The following is a 19,581-nucleotide window of genomic DNA, read 5'->3' on the forward strand; positions in this document are numbered from 1 at the left end:
TAAAAAATGGCACCCCTGTTAAGTGAAAGCCTTCTCACTGGCGATAGCGATCGCTTCCAGGGAACCAGCTAAATAATCAAAACAACAGTTTCCCTTTTCTCAGAACTGATCGCGATTGACATGGGTTCGATATCGATAATGAAGCGCAATCGTACCGCACAGTTGTTATCGGGCAAGAAATTGTATCAGTTCGGAGCGAAACGTTGTATTACAACCTTACTGAATTTCGAGCTTTAGCGAGTGAGTGGTGAAGTGGCGATCTTTAGCGGGGAAAGAAGATAACCACCAGCGAAACTGTTTTGCTTTGGTTGGCAAGTGTGTATCCATCGGTATCTTGACTTTAGATCAAACATCTTACAATCATGGCGCCATTTTCAATTTTTTGATAGTGTTGTACGGTTCGGGCTTACTTCTTATTTGGTCCCATACCGTCTGTTGGTCTTTTGGCTTGCTCCTGTTGGTGACTTGGTTTACCCAAGTAGCTTGATAGTTATTAGGAGTGCACATAAGTTCGTGGAGTTTTAAATATAATAAGACTATTTTTATATTTATGGGAGTTGTCAAGTTTTTACAACATTTTAACTGAGAAAAGGGTAATTGAGAATATTCCGACTTCACTTAAACTTCTCTGTCCATCCGATCGGGTCGGAGATAAAATTGAATAATTGATTGTTTCTTCGGCTTGAAACGACTCTGTGGTCGATATGTAAAACTCTGTGATGTGTAAAACTATGTGACGTGTCAAGAAATACAACTGCCACTGAGTTCACTCTTAACATAGCTCGAAAGGTTAGAAATGAAGTTTTGTCAGACTTCTGGTCATTTTGAAGTTAAAAGAAAGGTTAACCAAATTGATGGATTTATTTATTTATATCTAATAAGGATAGACATTTCATTCGTTTTATCGTAATGCATAAATATCTCAATCTAAATATCTACGAGTATGCCCCTTTAAAACAAATTACTAGCAGGCACACAAATTATACAACTTTACTCAAGTGGTGCTAACAAAACACCAATATAATTCATGGATGAATAAATTACAAATAATTTAATATTTTAATTATCCGAAATAATCTTTAGACGACTACATTTTTGCTAGGTTTATAGAATGGGTTTGCCCCACGATACTCTACAGTTATGCTTATTGCACATAACATACCGTATGCAATTGATTGCATACCCACAGGCGCTTATGCTTGAATTTATGAAATTTCACAGTAATACGAATGTTTATGCATATGGTAAAAATAGTATAAGTTTTTTTTTAAATTTCCCTCTTTATTTTTATCACAGGTTTACTTCAGTTTCGATAACATTTTCACATTGAACTATAATAAATTAACTGAAAAAATAAAAAAAATAAAAGCCATTTGAACCAGTTTAAAATGTGTAGCAATTTATAGTATTATTCCAAAACCAAGAACCAACGTTTTAAATTCTCCTTCGTGAGTAATTACTTTTGGCAATATTATTTTAAATGTATATTCGTTTATTTTACCATTAATATTAATAGTGTTTGTTTTGGATTAAAAAATAAAATAATGTTATGAAAATAAATAAACTCGTAGTTAGATTTACCACCGGCTTTCCACTTCATCAATGTGATTAATACGTTAATAAAAATAATAAAGCCACCCCAACGTTCCTGCTGAGTTTCTCGAGTGTGACAACCCTGCACGAGCAGCGTCCAGCGGCGCAACACGCGACAACCACCACCAGCAACGAATCATTTGATTTGAAACCGCGCTTCGAGCAGCACGCGTTTACGCTTCGTCGCAAGTGCTTGACAAACGGTCATCGGGTCCGGTGCTGGTAGTGTGTTTGCAGGATAATAACGCTGTCGCATTGAAATCCTTGTTGGTAGGTAATATTCGCGTGTGTTCGCTACCTTTACTTCCCCAACCGTGTCCGTTGTCTGTTTCTCTCAGCACTGTCTCCGTCGCAGATTGGTAGGCAAGTTTGGTGTTTGTTACGCACAAAAGTGATCGTGGTGTGCTGGTTAGAATTAAAATAATGCGTAGTGTAGTTGCAAATGCATAAAGTTGTTCAACCTGTTTGGGGGGGGAGCTTAACGTTTGCTGGTGTGCCAAAAGCAATACCACAACGCGGCGAGGTTAAAACTGTGAAAGGCATATTTTTAGGCATCGGTTGTGCAATGATGCCCACGGTATAAAGCGCCAAAGTTCGTCGTCGGATGAACGTCGGTGGCACGGTGCGGTTTTGTGTTGTTCATGCAAAAAGGTGAAATGAGAAATATTATAATTAAAATGTACGCAGCACGGTGATCTTTAAAGTGGCGGTTTTTTCGGTGCGTGTGCAGGAAGAATTCTACCGATTCAGTGTAGTGGTGGTAGAATGCGTTTTCCTTTAGTGTTGGCTATGCAACTGAAATAATAAAAAAAGAACTTCCTCCATCAGGTTGTGAAGATCGTTAACGTTCAAGGCTAACTTCGTTTGTGTGAAGCGTGTCACGCCAGGAACACAGATACTAGTAAATAGTAGTTCGATAACGAATGTGTCAAGTCGGTGATTTAGTAAGCATCTCTTAGGCGTGTATTTTGTTGAGATAAAATTAAGAAAAAGAAATCACCCCACTGTGAAGTGTTTGTTATTTTGATCCTCGCTTACATACCGTGTATGGCTGTATGTGTGTGTGCGTCATTCTTTCGGTGAAATGGCGATCGTGTCGATCGTCGAATTTGGCAACGCTGTGTAGAAGAAGAGAGCTTGGCGTACCTAAAAAAGGGTAACCGCCTCAACAAGCCCACGGATCATGCTTGCCCATCATGGCAAAACAAAACCAACATCTTTCGTGCGAGAAACAAACAATAATGTATTGACGGTGTACATTGGAATATTTTAACGAATTTTCTAATATCTTTTAAACATAAATGTTATATTTTTTATAATTTTTGTGATAAATTGAATAATACTCCAAAATTCGCTTAAACTTTTCCACACATATACACCCAAACAAGCGCGCGAATATCAGCCTCCGGAGCATAAGAACCGATTGCATAAACCCGCCACCTACAGGTGGCCTCCCTGAAAGTGGCTGTGCCGGAGCGTGTTTTAAGTCCCACAAAAGTGAACCCGCACGATGCTACCCTGCCAGCTGCCCTGACCCCAAGTCGTTGCACGATTTGGTAAGCGTGGTACACTGTGTGGAACAAAACCGACGCCGGCATGATGGGCATGGAAGCCTTCACACGCGGAAAGGTGCGCACGCGGTTGTGTGCATGCGAACGTGGATCGCTGGCGCTGGTGTGCGTGAGTTGTGTGTTGGCGCGTGCGCGCGTGGTCGTCATGGAGCTGTTGGAACTTGTTTTTTTTATTGTCGTTGTTTCTCTCAACAAGCCACCCTTAATCTTGCTGTGTTTCGGGGTAGGGGTGTATGAAGCAAAGCCTGAAACGAGTGCGCCCGCGTTGGTCATTAGGCATTTTTTCCCCTCCCTTGTATAAGCACCCCTTCAAACCACCCCTTTTCGATGCGCGGTATGTTGAATGTTGGCCACTGTGTTACTGCTATCCGAGTACAAAACTCGACCGCTCGTGGCAAGTGGAACCGTGGCGGGTAAGGTACGCTGCTGCACACCAACGCAGTGCATCAAACGTTCCCTTTCTATACCAGCGTTGAAGTCACTCGGTTCTGTGCACGGTTGAAAATGAATTTTGCACGAACTCGGAATGATCGATCGCAGCCGCGGAAGGTTAGCGACGATCAAGCAGGCTGGGAAAGCCAACATTTTGACCTCCGTTGTGGAAAAGAGAATGAGAAAGAGATACACAGAGTAAGAGAGAGAGAGAGAGGGAAAACAACTACAAATTAGACAATTTAGGCTTTGCAAAATGATGAACTTGAAGATTTTGTTTTTCAAAACGATGTTTTTTTTTGTTTGTTTGTTTTCCGTTGCCTTTTGGTAATGCAGTTCGCTTCCGAAGCGTTATATTATTTATGATTCAATGTGCGTCCTTCAACAAAAAAGCGCCCCGAGCGCAATTAACCAACGCGCGTATTCTTACGTGGTTTCTTTACATTGACATTCCATTCCCCGCGAACGATAAATCCGCTACCGGCCATCGCAAATAAATGCGGGCTCATTTATTTTTTTATGATTGTCTTAAAACTGGACAAGACTTTTAATATAAATTGCAGTGCTTTATATTGTCTCCATTTGCCTGAAAGCGTGAATTCATTTTAATGTTTTCTTTTTTTGTTTTGGTTTTCAAAGTCATGTTTGTGGGAAGATTGTTGGGCAGCGCTGGAAAGAACACTTGTTCGCGCTCGTATTAACTCCACCGCCGCCGGTACGCTGAAACCAAATCTGTTTGATTAGCTTGGATTTTATTACGCTTCTTCTTAGAACGTACCATAGCTAACGTGCGCGGGATGGCATTGACCCGAATACGTCTGGTCGCTGTGTGTTGTTGTGGAGGATTTGTGTTTATACCAAAGCGTCAGCAGTACTCCACGGGACCATGGATTGCTTGATCGAATGGCAGGGAAGGCAGCCACTGATTGGGTGGCATAAAAAGTAACGATTAATGTATGGAAAACGATTTTCATAAATTAGTGATGCATCATATAATCCGATTTGATCCACTGTTCTGCTTCCTTGGGGGTAGCACGGCTCGCTAATGGTTTCCATCATCGCCTGTTTTTTATCTACAAATTGGCAGGAAATAATCGAACGATATATGGCTTTGGATCGTGAAGTCATTTTTATCTAATTATGGTACATTTAAGCCGTGAGGTTTTATAATAGCTATATGACATAGTGGACGAAGAACCTTCAACAATTTATTTTGAAAAATATTTTGTCTTACTACGTTACCATAGAATGTTTAAAATTTGTTTATTTATTCCCAGAAGAATAATAAGAAATGGTTCATAATTGGTCACATCAAGATCCTTTTTCTCAGGATGTAGATACTGTTATCTTCATTTCTGTATACTAATTTAATGGGCAATCATTAATTATTGTAATTATTCAGGATTTTTTCGTTTATTCAATGGAAACCCACTTTTTTTTGGCAAGGCCGTGCGAGCGAGTAAATAATATAGTATATAATAAAATAGTGACTTAATTAGAGTTTTTTGTGATCTAAACACAAATTGGATCTTACGCAGAAATATAGTTAATTTCCAATTTACTAATTAGAACGTTGAATATCATTGAATTTAAAACATTTGTCAGCTTTGTCGCACGCCACGATTATTGTTTAAAGTCATATTTAATTTAAATACATTTCGTAATGTTTTCTTTAAACATTTTTAATTTATTCAACTCGGTTGAAAGTGTGACAAAAGCTGTTGAAATAGAGAAATAACTTCAGACGCACACGCATAAGATTTTATAATTATTGACATTGGGCAGATGAAGAGGCATGTCCCACCAAACCTAACGTTGTCTATACAGATAGCGCAAGGCCCATTAATTAAAGTCCTCGATAACCAACCAAAAATATCTTTTATTATTTTCTGTTGGATTCTCGGGATAATGGGTAACGAAGAAGCTGACTCTCTGGCGAACGACGGTCGCAATTTGTCACCTTATGGGCAACCGGTGTCCTACAGAGACATGCATAAATGGGAAAAAAGATGTGTTAATGAATATATGGCAGAGCGAAGAAAAGGACACCTTTTTACGACGTATAAAAATCTCGGTAGGGCCAAACATTGATCACCCAACCAACAAAGATCAAGTGGCACTCTTTAGACTGCGTGTAAGGCATCTGAAACCTGACACACAGTCATATCCTGGCAATGGAACATCCACCAACATGCGTTTTTTTTGCATAAAAATGCCAGATAAAATAGTATACATCGTAATCGATGATATCATATTGACAATAACATCGAAACCATACATGCAAACGACAGAAAAACCGAAACAAAATTACTAAACTATTTAAAACATACAAAACTTATAAAGGAAATACAAACAACTTTAACTTTGACGATTAATATATTGTAACACACATGGGAAAACAGTTTGTAAAATCGTAAAGAGGCTAATTTAGCCATATTCGCTCAAAGCCCTTGTAAGGTAAATAAAAAAATGGTGAAATTAGTTTTATAACTTCCATATTACATTAGTGTAAGACATACTAAGCAGAAGTTTCGATTATTCGGCGAAATTGATTATGCATGCGGCAGACCTGCAGTTTCCCGGATTATTAATGCATTGTTGGTTTATGTATTAGATTACAGAGACTTTGAAGTCTCTTAACTGTATTCGCCTCCTAACTCGGATTGTCGATGTTCTAATGTGTTGTACAAATAATTCTCATTTTATTGTAAAAACTTTATATTTTTTGAAATTTTTTTTTTTATTCAACCTTGATGATATTTTTCATCATAAATAGAGGTCTTTCTGTGATTCAATCAATGATATATTTTGGAAAGAAATATAACGAGATTATACCATAGGTATCAATTTCCATTAAGGAATTATCGAACTGGACAAAAAAGGAACAAAAATCTAAACTAACAATCTAACAAATAGAAAGACCCAATAAAATTGTTCAACGAACGGTGGGCTACTGGTTAGGTGGGTGTTGTAAACTACACCCACGGAACAGTGCTCATGCGGCAGATAGATCTTCTCGATCACATCAACACAGTACGGCAGGCACATAAATTGTAACACTACGTGTCTAAGATTCTTAAACCATTAAAATCCGTCATAAAGACGGTCCGCGTGTCTGTGAGACTTCCTGCTTCACAGCACCACGGGTTTTCGGGGCTCGTAAATTTGACAACGTATCGCTTGTTTACGTTTCTAATGATAGCACCCTCCCACCCCTAAAGAGGGGTGTGTGTGACACGTTTCGTATGTTGCCTTTCCGAACGATCAAAATACCAACCGGCGCTGCTGCCGGCGGTGGTTGTGCTGGCGTTGTTTAGACGGAAACTTTAGCGCGTCGTTAAGTGTCTGTTGGGTCGGTTTTTCGTAGGTGTAGGCGTGCTTTGTCATCGGTATGGTAACGTGCCGATCTTGTTTGATATGGCGCACAGCACCACGGTCACGGGGTTGTGGCAGGGCGTCCCGTTGTGCGGTTATCGTAATGGCTTTATTTAGAAACCGTCAACCGAAACTGATCGTTTGCGGGAAGATATTGCGGACGTTGTGGGCGCGCACTGATCGATGCCTAGTTAGTGGGTTTGGGGTGGAAAAACACAATGAAAAGCGAAGATCATTATTCATGCTGTTCATGTTGAATAGGGGCACAACAAAGAATATTTTACATTGTGTTGCTAAGCGAGGAAAGTAATGCTTTTTGCGCAGTTGTTGTGAATTCCGGAGATTTGGAGCTCAAGAGCTGATGGAATATTGCATCATTTAGGGAAGTTTTGTTTTGGACCATAATTTTTGTACTTTGTACATTTCAATTGGCTATAAAAATGCAGCTTCATGATTTTCCCATAAAATATATTAACTCTTTACCTTTTCTTTAGTCAGCGCCAATTGAATTCCATTATATTTCTGAGCTACTATTTTAAAACCAGTTTAAGTATTATGATGTTTTTTCCCTAATGCATCATTCCAACCATCCAAACAACGATCCATTCGGTGACTTTGCTTCATTAAAATTCTTCACGTGGAAGGTGCATTTAGGGCGTACGATCACGCCAATGCTGCGGCATCGATCAGTCAACTCATTCATGCGACGACAAAGCGCGACACGTGACTGTATGCGCGCGCGCGGTGAAAATCGTTGCACAACACCAGCTGTAAGCGCCCGACGTTACGGAAATGCGTCGTAAAAAACGGTTCGGTTTTTGTTATCAAAACATTAGATGTGGCTGAACTCTAGCTAGAAAAAAAAACAAATAGGAAACACAGCCGAGATAATGTTTCCGGTCACGTTTTTGGGAAGAATAGTAGTGTCGATGTCACCGCGCAACATTTAAGTAGCAAATAAATTAAACAGAAAGGTAGATAATTTATCACACTCTGCATCCATCATGCAGCCGGGGAACTTGGGAACCGTACAATCTTTCAACCGTATTTCATCAGTCAACTTTCACTCTTCGAGCGAGGCGAGTCCTCGCTGGTCTACGGGAGGGGCCTTTTTTCTGAAGGGGTCCCGAACGATTTACTATCTGCCGTGAGTGGTACCGATTAGCATAAATCATTGAAGTAATGTGTTCCATTTCCATTTCGACAGTTTTGAAACTCGACCGCAACGGATCCGAGCACCCAGTACGCGCTTAACGGCTGGCGCGCACTATTTTGTCGAGGGTGCTACTATGCTAACGTGGTTTTCTTTAGGTTAGAAGAGCCAAGCAAAATGAAGATAGGTTCTTTGTGGAAGGAATATTTATTTGAAAAGAGTGTAAACGAAACGGGGTGTTCTTTTACGAAGCGCAAACGAAATAATTGTTTTGGAAATAATTTACGATCATCGATCGAGCGCCGTTGCGATCCTTCGAAGCGGAAACTGGGGTGTTGCCGGACTGGCGATCCTGCAGAGAGCCCTTCTTCCCACTGGTGAAAAGAAAAGGTGTCAATTTTTGGGGTTTTTTTTGTTTCCATATTACCAAACCCCTTACGAATTGAAACCGACGAATAGTGTGAATTGTTTTATTGGGATGTAGGGGAATGGGGGTTAAGACGGACACCTTTTATAATTGTAGAATTCATAATAGTATGAAATATTTTAATGATGCAGCATCAAAACTGAACGTGTAATAAAACATTGGAGAACTATTATGCTGCCAAATTTGTCAATGTGTCAAATTTATAATAAAAAACAAAATATTGTTCGTGAACACGCTTGAGGATGCTATTTAGTTACTTCGGATATTAAGTTTTATAACATCTTGCATATTTATTTTCGGCGGGTTTGCTACGCAAACGAGTTTCATAATAGTTGTTTAAAAAACAGGCTCCACAGTGGCACTGACAGTCACTTTATTGTAGGGAAAGACGGACATAGAACAGTTGTTGTTGCTATCGATTTATGATTAACAGAAGTCAATAAATTGGACCACTTGCTTCTGTATTCAACAAAGATCAAATAGAGGAACTGGTGTAACATATTTTAGACTTAGAAAAGAAGTTGTATCGAATTTTGGCTATTCCATTATCGACGTTCGAAAGCTGATGTTTGACTAGGCTTACGTTTTATAGACCTTTCAAAAGACCTTATTTAATAAATAAAACCCTCTTGGTGTATGTGCCTGCCAACGTAAACCAATGCATAATGATAAAACTTTACTGGATTCTTGAGTTAAAAAATATGTTTCAAATTGAAGATGTTAATGAATTATCTGATGAGGTACAAGTAAAAGAATGTTTGCACATCGCTCATCACCACTGCATTTTCAGTTCATTTTAAAATAATCCTAGGGTGTCCGCCATTACCTACTTTCCCCTATACTGCCTTTATTTTTACAGAATAATATTCAGCCCGAGCTGCACATAACGCCGGAAGTGTAATTAATTAAGTTGTACGTTTTGTGCGTGTATTTCAGTTTTTGTTACACACACTGGGGGAAAATAGAAAAGGAATGAAACACCAAGCGGGCTCGAGCAAACAATACAATGAAGGGAGAGTGTTTAGAATGTGGCGTTGAATCATGCGATGTGTGGAACAGGTGTTTTAGGAAAATTAAAATAAAGTCAGCGTGAAGTTCAGGCAGCCCTTTTCGGGGTTTCTCAAATGTGTCCCAGTAGGGTTTTGTGGCTGGACAAAGAACGAATGCAGACGAGATAATATAATAATTAGACATATTTTACTATTCATTTTGAGTAGTTTTTTTGTTAATGGATATAAAAAATTGTTCAAAGAAACCGATGAACAATAGGTTGATTGAATCGTCTATATGCACATCACGTACAACCAATTAGGCAGGAATGCAACATTGTCATGAATTTAAAATAACTTACCACTTATCGAAGCTAGCGGAAAGGATAATGTCAGGGAAGAACGATTCGTACAAAGTGTGACAATTTAAATAATTTAATAATAATATTAATATTTTAATAATAGAAGTAAACGTACATAAATTGATTGTAATGGAAAGGAAATTGTTACTTCTACAAGTGGAAGAAAAAAGAATGATATAAAGTAAGAAAAGCAATGAATTAAAAATAAAAACGGAGACGAAAGAAGCAGATTAAAGAGAAGAACAAAATAGAAGACAAATTCAAGCAGCATTAGATGAAGAAAAATCTTAATCTGATCAATAGTTTAACTACTTTTTTGTTATCAGATTTTAATCTAAGCGATCTAAAAATCAGACAAATTCTACAATCAATTGCTTTATGTATATATATAGAAGCTCGAAAAAAGAACTCTCCAAGTGACTCCGAAATGAGTTGTCTATTCATGCTGCCACTGAATGTACAATGAACTTTACCTTCCTGCTCATACTATTTACCCGAGGCGTACATTGACACGTGCCCTAATCAATCACCTCACCACACGCAAAGTGTCCATAAAAAAACGAACCCGGTTGACACTTCCCTAGGCCCGTTTCCGGTTTGCTGTGTTTGGGTGTAGGAAACAAAACCAGCAACTCGCCAAGCTGGTCGGATCCCGGGTGCCGATTGTGTCCTGGGTGACAATGCAAATCGAGAGGGGATGGGTGCAATTTTTAAAGCGTGATTCATATCGTCGTTCGTCGTGAGTAGCAACAGCCCCATTCGGCATCGCAACCGGTGGAGAAGTGGTGGTTTTAGTGCAACGAAACACTGTTACCATTAGGAACCCGTCAGCTAAGGTCAATCACCTTGTTTTTTTTGTGAGTTGGAGTCGTGAATAGAATGATCCTGTCACATAGGACAAAGAATGACAAAGAATGAGGCTAGCTTACTGGTCTATAATTGGTTTTACACCTACCCAGGATGCAGGACTTTAGAACAATCATCGCTAAACAAATTAATCTTCACCTGTTTACAACATCTGATCACGTTCTTGAGCGACGTTTCACATGCTCGACCGTTCAACGTATGCTAATAAGATGCTAACAGATGCCTGTTTGACGGTTTAGCCGGACACTTTGAGATTAAAACTGGTTCGCGTTCTTTCACGCTTTATTTGAAGAAAATTCCAACCGAACCAGTTAGATTGCCGGTTATAGCCTCACCCAAAACACTATCTTTGGCGGTGTGTGAATGGGGACTTTTTTTTTATTAGCTTCATTTCGAAATAGGCAATAGTTTCACCTTTAAAGATGTAGGCCGTGGGCAAACTTATTTATTGATCAATTCGAATCAGCGGGTTAAATTCCCAGAATTCTGAGATTTAGGGGTTGGACAAAGCAGGTTTTGTAAAGCTCGAATGACGGCGTATTGCTATATGTTCTTAGGGAGATGAAAACTGCAGCGAAAGGCAGAGGAATCCCAAACAGAAACGATCATAAATTTGTTAGAGACTAATTATGGGGTAGACAGTGGAAATTACGAATCTGAATGCTATGGTAATAATTATCAGAATTAAATAAAATTTGAAAACCCGTTTCCACTTTACAGGAATTCAACTTGTTTTACCTCTATAGGATAAATCTCTGCTATTTCTTTTTTAAGAATAAATAGTTTTGGTGTAATTTTGTATTTTTTTTGCATACTACCAGGCCTTCTTAAATAGGCACTCCAATTTTTACCTTGATTTAAATTGATGGACCTTTTCACCGCCGTGTCAAAATCGTTCAAATACGATTTCCATAGATCATCGCCCAAATTTTGGTGAACGTGTTAAATAACAGTTTACAACTCTTGGAAAACATTTCCAACGAAGGATAAAGGCAAATCACCCCTTAGGAACCTTACGATAGCAAACAATTTGCCTAATAATTGGAGTTAAAATGCCTGCTTTAAAACAACGATTTACGCTAAAATCACCATTTATTTATTTAAAGTTGATTGAAATTGGAGATAAGCAATACTCCATGTGATGTAAAAATGAATATCGTAATTGGCACTTGCAAAATCATGATAAAGCAGTTCATGAATTTGATGGTAAAATTAATCAAGCAAGAAATAAGTAGTTGGGATTTTTCCACAGTTCAACCATTCAATTGGTCAGTTTCAATCGGATCAACCAATGGGGCTGCCCGCTGGTATATTGGTAGCGACGCCGATTTTTACACGAACGGACCGGTTCAAAATCCCATCTGGACCAATCCCTCCGTACTCCGCGGACTGACTATCCAGCTACGAATAATTAAAAGTCTTGGAGACCTCTTGAGGTTATTGTGTCGATAAATAAAAAAAGCCTTTCAGTCAAGGTGTATATACTCATTCTAAATTCGCTCATACATCCCACCGTTTGCACCAAAGTTTGCACAGTTTCTTTACGCTTTTGTTCCAACCGAAATTGAAATTCAAAGCGCTCCAATTGATAAAGAGGCAAATAAAACAATCGTAACCGAAGCAAAGCGAAACCTCAACCCGCGATGACGCGATGTTTAGCGCAACGGTGAAAAGAAGCTTTTGCTTTCACAAGTGACTCCTCGACGGGGGTTTGGTGTTTGGTCTCTCCATCAACAGCAATGATTGTTATGCTCGCGAGGTTCGGCGCACATTCCATTTCTGCATGCATCCTTAGCCTGAATAGGATTAGATTTACGTAACGTTGCGACAACATTCAGGGTTTAAATTCGTGCCTGGTAATTTTAATTCACTTTAAGTGAGGTTTTTTTATGCTCTCGTTAAGGAGGCACCTGAAGTGAAGTGTTGTTTCGTTGTAAACTTTCAAAGTTTTGTTTTTGGGGGAACTGTGCAAAGAGTCACAAAATCTGTGTTTCAACGTGTTGCGGTGGAGTTCAGGGATAAGGAAGCTGTCTTAACTTCAACGTAGCAAACCGGCTGGTAACTCGCGCTCATGTTTCCAATAGAGTCATATGACTTAAGTCACGAGTTCCTGCAGTGATCGCGCAGCAAAACGACATTCCAGAGTGCATGACTGTAGAACAACTAGCACGGTAGAAATAGAACGCTTAATTGGAGCTAGTCACAGAAGCGAGTCACGTTCCGTGTTTCGAGCGATCGTAACGCGTAATGATCGCTTGTCCTTCCTTTGCATTAACCGTCAGTGTTTTGAATATTGATTTTAAAAAGCAAGGTAATAATTACCAACCAACTAGTGAGGATTAGTTAAGAATAGTGGATGAATCATAACTTCGCTTTGCAAGCAACATTCCAATGTCGCTAGATTGATGGTGGATGGAACGATTGAAACCGGATTGAAGAGCATATGGATAATGCGATAATGGATTTCAAATGACGCTTGGATTGTATTTTTAAACCACATCGAACAGCTTCTCGCGTGAACTCACTTGTAACGGATGCGAGTTTTTGACTGTTAGCACTCCGTGCCGGAACATTGATCTTCAGATCGGCTACGTAAATGACACCGGGAGTCATCCACACATGGGTGTGATATTGTGGCTCATTATGCCCCTCGATTGGAATTTTAACAGCAAGAAAAACGCGTTATGTGTGATGTCGTGATTTCGCTAGTCAACCGAACTGAACTGTGTGAATTAAAGCAATTTTTGAATGAATGTTAATGAAGCTTATCTTGAAGAAAAGGGCTTAGAGCAGGGGTGTTTAGTTGATTGAGCTTTAGCTCAGCTTATACACTCAAGTCTTATGTGTAAAGTTTCACTAAAATTGTTCCTTCATTATTAAGTGGAATCAAGAATAAGTTCAACCGAACATTAAAATATTCTTAGTATTTTATGGAATTCGAGTATGTGCAGGGCCACGAGAGATGACAAAACGCTGACAAATTTGTCAAGTGACAAAATCAGCTTGTCAACTGCGAAAAATCACTATACCATTGCCGCGCACACAATTGTACTTTTTGACAAAGTAAATTGACAAGAATATCCACATGATCGAAGGAGCATTCGACAGTTGTTACCAAAAAAATATAATAAAGGATTTCTTATTTTTATTTTTGTGTGTAAATATTAAGTGACTTGAGGAATAATGATAAAATATAAGTAATAGTTCATTCAAAAATCAAGCTTATGTCAAATGCAAAATAAAATACAATTTTCTGATAAAAAATAATATTAACATAATGCCTTAATTAGCAAGCGATACAAAATTTTGTCAGCATTTGGTCAGGAATTTGTAAACTTTTTGTCGTGGATTTTCTACAAAATTTGTCAGCATTTTGTCAGCTCTTGTGGCCCTGCACCTAGTAGTTTACTTTCTTTTAGTCTGGAGTATATGCTTTGGTAATAAAATTATATCCATTATATCTAGCTAGTACATCATACTGTCATACTGTCATACTATTGAATCTAAGTTTTTTTTGGTCGAAAAATAAGCCTCACTAGACTTAAAGAAACCTTATAGAAAGCTAAGAAAAATAATCCAAATGTACGGCTTCATCATCTGTATCTACCTTTATCTTTATCTATCATGTCTTTATGGCATATCTTTATTTGCATGAATTCACTGCTTTAAATAGATAAAACCTACTTAATTTATCACTGTCACTCGAAAAGGCGTGTTGGACGAGCATTCGTTTGCAGCTTCGTTTCATTAATCTACTGATATCGTTAGCCGAATGTTCATAAATAGTGCCGAGATGTGATTGTTAACGTCATGACGCGTTGTTGTGTCCAAAAAAATAATATCTCCAAACCACCGCAAGGAGTATCAAAACCAAACCGAACAGCCCCATTGCACAACGATGAACGATTGGGTTGGGAAGAAAAAGCGTTTCAACTTTCCCTGTTGATGTTCGTGCCTATACGAAAAAATGCAAACGACGATCATCATTAACGATCTTTAGAGTTTGGGAGGGTTTTTTTTGTAAGCGTTTTGTTATATTATTTCCTGTTTACTTATGTTTATTTTAGCTAAAAATTCCACACATGAGAAGATCAAACACCCTTTCCCTTCACGCTAATTGTCTTTAACGTCCCCCATTTGCGCGTTAGTTTCTCTACCTCCGGCGGGGAACGTAAAGATCGCGCATTGATCGCGGCTCGATCGGTCCCACACGGTGCTTCTCCAGTGTCGTAACCATCTGCTGGAGCGATGGAACATGCTTCCCAAAACTGGGCTGCACCAAAACCGTCGGCGACATAATCGGACCCTCACGGACCCTCACACCATTAGACGCACGGTGGCACACGGTTTAGTCGCGCGTACGTGGTCTGATGGACGCGCTCGGCGGCTCCACGACTTGCGACGGTTGCGTAATCCAACATTACCTACACTTGACGCCAGCATCATTGACCGGCGCTGGGATGGGCCGAACGTTCAAGTAGACGCCTTTTTGGCGAGCGTGAAACTTGCAGCACAACACCTACCGGAATCTGGTTCCCAGGACAGCGCAACCAGCTAGTCGAAGCAGAGCACGGTAGGAAGGGAGAATATATTGTCTGCCCTGGTTGACCAACGTACACACACACACAAGAAAAAGCGAAAGTACCGTGTGGTCGTCACTTCCCAAGGAAACCGGAACCTCGATGGTCAGGGACGGTGAACGGTGGTTCGACCGGTGGAAGGTTACGAAGGTACGGTGCGGTGAACGATTTCGGCATTGACCCTCGACCGTGCGTTTCTTCGATGAATGGCAGTCTTCCGTTCACTTTTGGAACCGAGCGCGATACATCTAGATGATGATGGGATGCCAGGAAGTGGCCAACGTTGATGAGATGGGTTCGAGTTGAGGTTTTGAGTTGTTTTGTGGTCGTTGTTTAATGAATAATCTTGTGAGATCAATCAGGCGAGATTGGAACGATTTGTTTGGGAAATAGTGAAAACGAAGTGTGGTAATCTAACAGATTGACTTGGAACTACAAGGTAACGTAGCATGTGTTCAATGTTACAGTGTTGCCTCTACAGTAGTCCTTCAATTAGTACAAATCCAACAGATATTTAGGGATTTATTTAGGGATGTGAAATAGTTGAGCATATGTGCGTAATTGAACACCTACGGACCGGATCAAGCATAGCGAAAGTCTCCAATAAATGACATCAGACCACAGGCATCTCAGAACGGTATCATGTGTTGCGCAAAACATACGAATCATGGCAACACATCTGGTGACATCTTTTAAAAATATCGTTCTAGAACTATGGTTTCATCAGATCTTCCAGCCAACAAAGACACGTAAATAATGCGTCTCTTACCGACGTAAACATCGGTATACGACCTTGGTCGAGAATGCGGATCCACACATTAACGGCCGACCGTTGATGAGCTGGGGCTGCTTCACGACACACTCCGCAGCATAACGTGGCGCGCTACACTTGTGCCAACCGTGGCCTTTAACGGTAGCCCGGTGGCCTCGAACGGACAACCCTATCCGCGAGGCATGTGCTGTTGGAACAGTGCGTAAATGCGCACAGTGGTTTTACGTTTGAAGTCAATTAAGCAATTGACATCGTGAACAATCCAAGGGGAAGGTTCCGCTTAGGCCGCTTTCCGTGGTCGAAAAGAGGGAAGTGTTTACGGTATACCAATAGGTTGTATCGGCGCGTTGTTTCGAAGGTGACACTGAGAGGGAGTTCGTTGTCAAACAGCAAATGAGTCACGCAAGTGGTGATCGACGTACGTTATCGGATCGTTACGTATGGGCGCAGCAGGAAAATGGGGAAGAAAAAGGCAACACAAAAGTACCTACTCAGAGTTACAGTCAAACAGAGGAGAACGATTACAGCCAGTAACTCTTGTTTGGAGGATGAAGTGCTGGAGAAGTTCTGCAACTTCTACAACCATTTTCAAGACCTTGCTCCCAATGAGATATTGGTGTGATAGTTTCACGATAGCTCCCCAAATCATGAGTCATTTGTCATTCCAGAAAAATGAAATGCCTCGTCTATTCGCACGTAGCCAATAAACGAAATATTTGCTCCTTCATACTTTGTACAAAGGTACGCTAATGGTGGACTTTTATAATTCTAATGAAGACATCAACTTTGGAGGTATATATCTGGTAAACAACTTCCAATCAGAGTTCCAAGAGTGTGTGTTGGGATATTGTTCTTGTTTTGTACATCAGTAGTTCGTACAGATATTATTTGTTATTCGTGATTCTACGATACTCTGGCAGTTACTTCTCTGATGTGAAGAAGGGCAGGATAATGTCTACTATATGTAAAATCAATCCTATTATCGTCGAAGGTCAAAGGAGGCCAATATCAACTGTCAGTGAAATATATGCTGAATTTGGACTACTATGAGCTCCGGTTCTACAATAAATGCAAGATAGTCCATAGGGATTACAGATGGTACTACAACCGTTTCGAGGTCTTGGTCTACTGCTGGAATTCGCTAAAACACTCACGGCCGAGTACCGTCGCCTGACAAAACTTTATCCCGACCTTGCAGGCTGACGCACCTACACCTTCACTCCATCGCAATTCGGATGTTACCACGGCTCCTTTGTCCAGGTTGAGGTCTCCAAAGAACTACAATATCATGACAGTACAAGTATTTAACATACACTTATTACCGAGTCCACTCAGGACGAGATGCAACCTCAGGTTTGGGGAAGCAAATCTCTCTCTTTCATATAGCTATTATATTTTTTACTTAAAAATGTTAGATAATAAGGATAGTTTGTAAGATCTACGGCCTGACCGTTCTTCTGTTAATAAAAAAAGAGTTCCAAGAATGCGATTTCTATAATGTTAAATCCTAGTTCTAGTGCCTTTACTGACTTAATACTGGTGTCATTATGAATTCCTCTTTATAGTTTTAAAACAATTAATTTTTATTATAAAATATAACAATTTACTAAAATTTTTAACAAACTCATTGCAACGTTATCAAATTTGTTGTCATCACGGCAGGATCGACATCACGTCTGGCATAGCGTAGGGACAAGAACCGTCACACCATGGGTTCCGGAGGTAGAATGGACTGCTGCGGGCAGTGCGTAAAGTACAGCATGTTTGTGGCCAACTTTGTCATCTTTGTAAGTATCATCGCTAGTGGCGTAAGCCCCCTCTGCCGGGTATTAACAATCTTGTGTTGCATTACAGCTCGGTGGCGCAATCGTGTTTGGGTTGGGCATCTGGACACTGGTGGACAAACACTTCATCAACGAGCTGCTCGGTACGAATCTGTTCTCCGGTGCGGTGTACGTGCTGATTGCCACCTCCGCCCTGGTGTGTCTGCTGTCGTTCTTCGGCTGCATGGGTGCGGCCAAGGAGTACAAGTGTATGCTACTGACGGTAGGTTGGCTTACTGTGGCTTATTGTGGTAGTAGCTTCAAAGAAACAATTGGAACTAAAAAACAGTTACGCGCACTGCAAGTTGAAATGAAATGTGTGCTTGTTTTTTTGGCCGTTTCGATTAAAATGCTTCTTTTTCTTTTAATTTCCCCGATTGTGTGTTTCACCGACACCGCACCTCACACCTTCACCGCAACCTTCTACCCCGCGCGGACTCCTTGAACGCTTCCGGCGGGGGCGCATTCGCACGCTGTTTCCGCGGGATTTCCGCAATTGCAGTACTTCATACTGGTGTTCCTCATCTTCGTGACGATGCTGATCGGTGGCATCCTTGGGTACGTGTTCCGCGAGAAGGTGTCGCAAACGATGGGCGACGAGATGCGGTCGTCGATGAGTTTGTACGGTAACCGGCGCACCATTACGACGGCGTGGGACGAAACACAGCAGCGGCTCAAGTGCTGCGGCGTCAAGAGCTACAGCGACTGGCGCGGTGACATCCCGCAGTCGTGCTGCCAGCGCACGCTGGACGGTTACAAGCCGTGCATCGAAAACCCGAGCCCGGAAAACATCTACATCAACGGTTGTCTCGAGATCACGTCCAGCTACATACGGGATAATGCGGCCATCATCGGTGGTGGCGGTATTGGGGTCGCCGTGCTGCTCATATTCGGCATGATATTCTCGTGCTCACTGTTCCGGATGATTGAATAAACGCAAGGGCGGCACCCTGGGGACGTTTCCCTACAGTGGGGCGATCTTTCCATCCTCCGTGGAAAGTATGGCACGCGGAACACACCGAGCAAGCAATAGCAATCTCATCGTCCTTCGATACTTTAAGACATTTACTTTTACTGCTCGTTTCTTCGGCCCTCCCTTTTTTCGCTGTGGAGTCCGGCAAACGATCTGGACGGGGCAGATCACAAATTTGCAAGCATTCCGTCCAATTCGGCACAAATCATCACCTTTTGTGTAAATTCGTCGTAACAGCGCATAGACCGGGCGGAGCTTTACATCGGTATCTCTTACTAGCTTGTTTGTTCGTTGTAAATGTGCTTCCCTTAGTTTGAGCGTAAGAATCACACGTGTCCTTGTAGGCGTTGGACAGCGTTTAGCGCTTCACGCAAACGTGAACGGCACTTTCACATCCGTCCCCCTCTGTGCTCTCATTACATCCTAATTGTTAAGGTTTTTCTTTTATTATTTTAATTTAACACAATCGATTGGCTGCAAGCGAGACGACAAAATATGAACCAGGGGATTGCAAAAATTGTACGACAAACGACAAACAAATTGAGGAAGCAAAATTTATGCTAAACAGAACGATTGTATAATTCCATGTGCTTTTATGTAGTGGTTAATAAAGCAGAGCGGAGCGATAAAGAATTTAAATTTCCAATTTCCCATTTTCCGTACT

The 19,581-nt window shown here is 40.6% G+C and overlaps 1 protein-coding gene across 3 annotated transcripts; it reads left to right on the top strand.

The window, feature by feature from the left end:
• The first annotated feature begins 1,742 nt into the window (after positions 1-1,742).
• Positions 1,743-19,548, top strand: LOC128297054 (tetraspanin-11-like). 3 transcript variants are annotated; one of them, XM_053032607.1, is made up of 4 exons: positions 1,743-1,863; positions 17,784-17,908; positions 17,976-18,167; positions 18,447-19,548. In XM_053032607.1, exons 2-4 carry the CDS (start codon positions 17,831-17,833, stop codon positions 18,876-18,878), a joined length of 702 nt encoding a protein of 233 aa, XP_052888567.1. In that variant the 5' UTR covers positions 1,743-1,863; positions 17,784-17,830; the 3' UTR covers positions 18,879-19,548. The 3 variants fall into 3 exon arrangements, with proteins under 3 accessions (XP_052888567.1, XP_052888570.1, XP_052888568.1); XM_053032610.1 differs by having other exon boundaries at positions 1,832-1,867; XM_053032608.1 differs by lacking the exon at positions 1,743-1,863 and adding an exon at positions 2,161-2,244.
• The last annotated feature ends 33 nt before the right edge of the window (positions 19,549-19,581 follow it).

The sequence above is a fragment of the Anopheles moucheti genome, chromosome 2, assembly GCF_943734755.1.
Source record: "Anopheles moucheti chromosome 2, idAnoMoucSN_F20_07, whole genome shotgun sequence".
NCBI lineage: Eukaryota > Metazoa > Arthropoda > Insecta > Diptera > Culicidae > Anopheles > Anopheles moucheti.

What these genes read in the sequence shown, in the direction of transcription:
- LOC128297054 (XM_053032607.1), top strand. Translation starts at nt 17,831, where the DNA reads ATGGGTTCCGGAGGTAGAATGGACTGCTGCGGGCAGTGCGTAAAGTAC. An exon ending in TGGCCAACTTTGTCATCTTT is followed by an intron (nt 17,909 to 17,975) that starts GTAAGTATCATC and finishes GTTGCATTACAG; the next exon opens with CTCGGTGGCGCAATCGTGTT. An exon ending in ACAAGTGTATGCTACTGACG is followed by an intron (nt 18,168 to 18,446) that starts GTAGGTTGGCTT and finishes CCGCAATTGCAG; the next exon opens with TACTTCATACTGGTGTTCCT.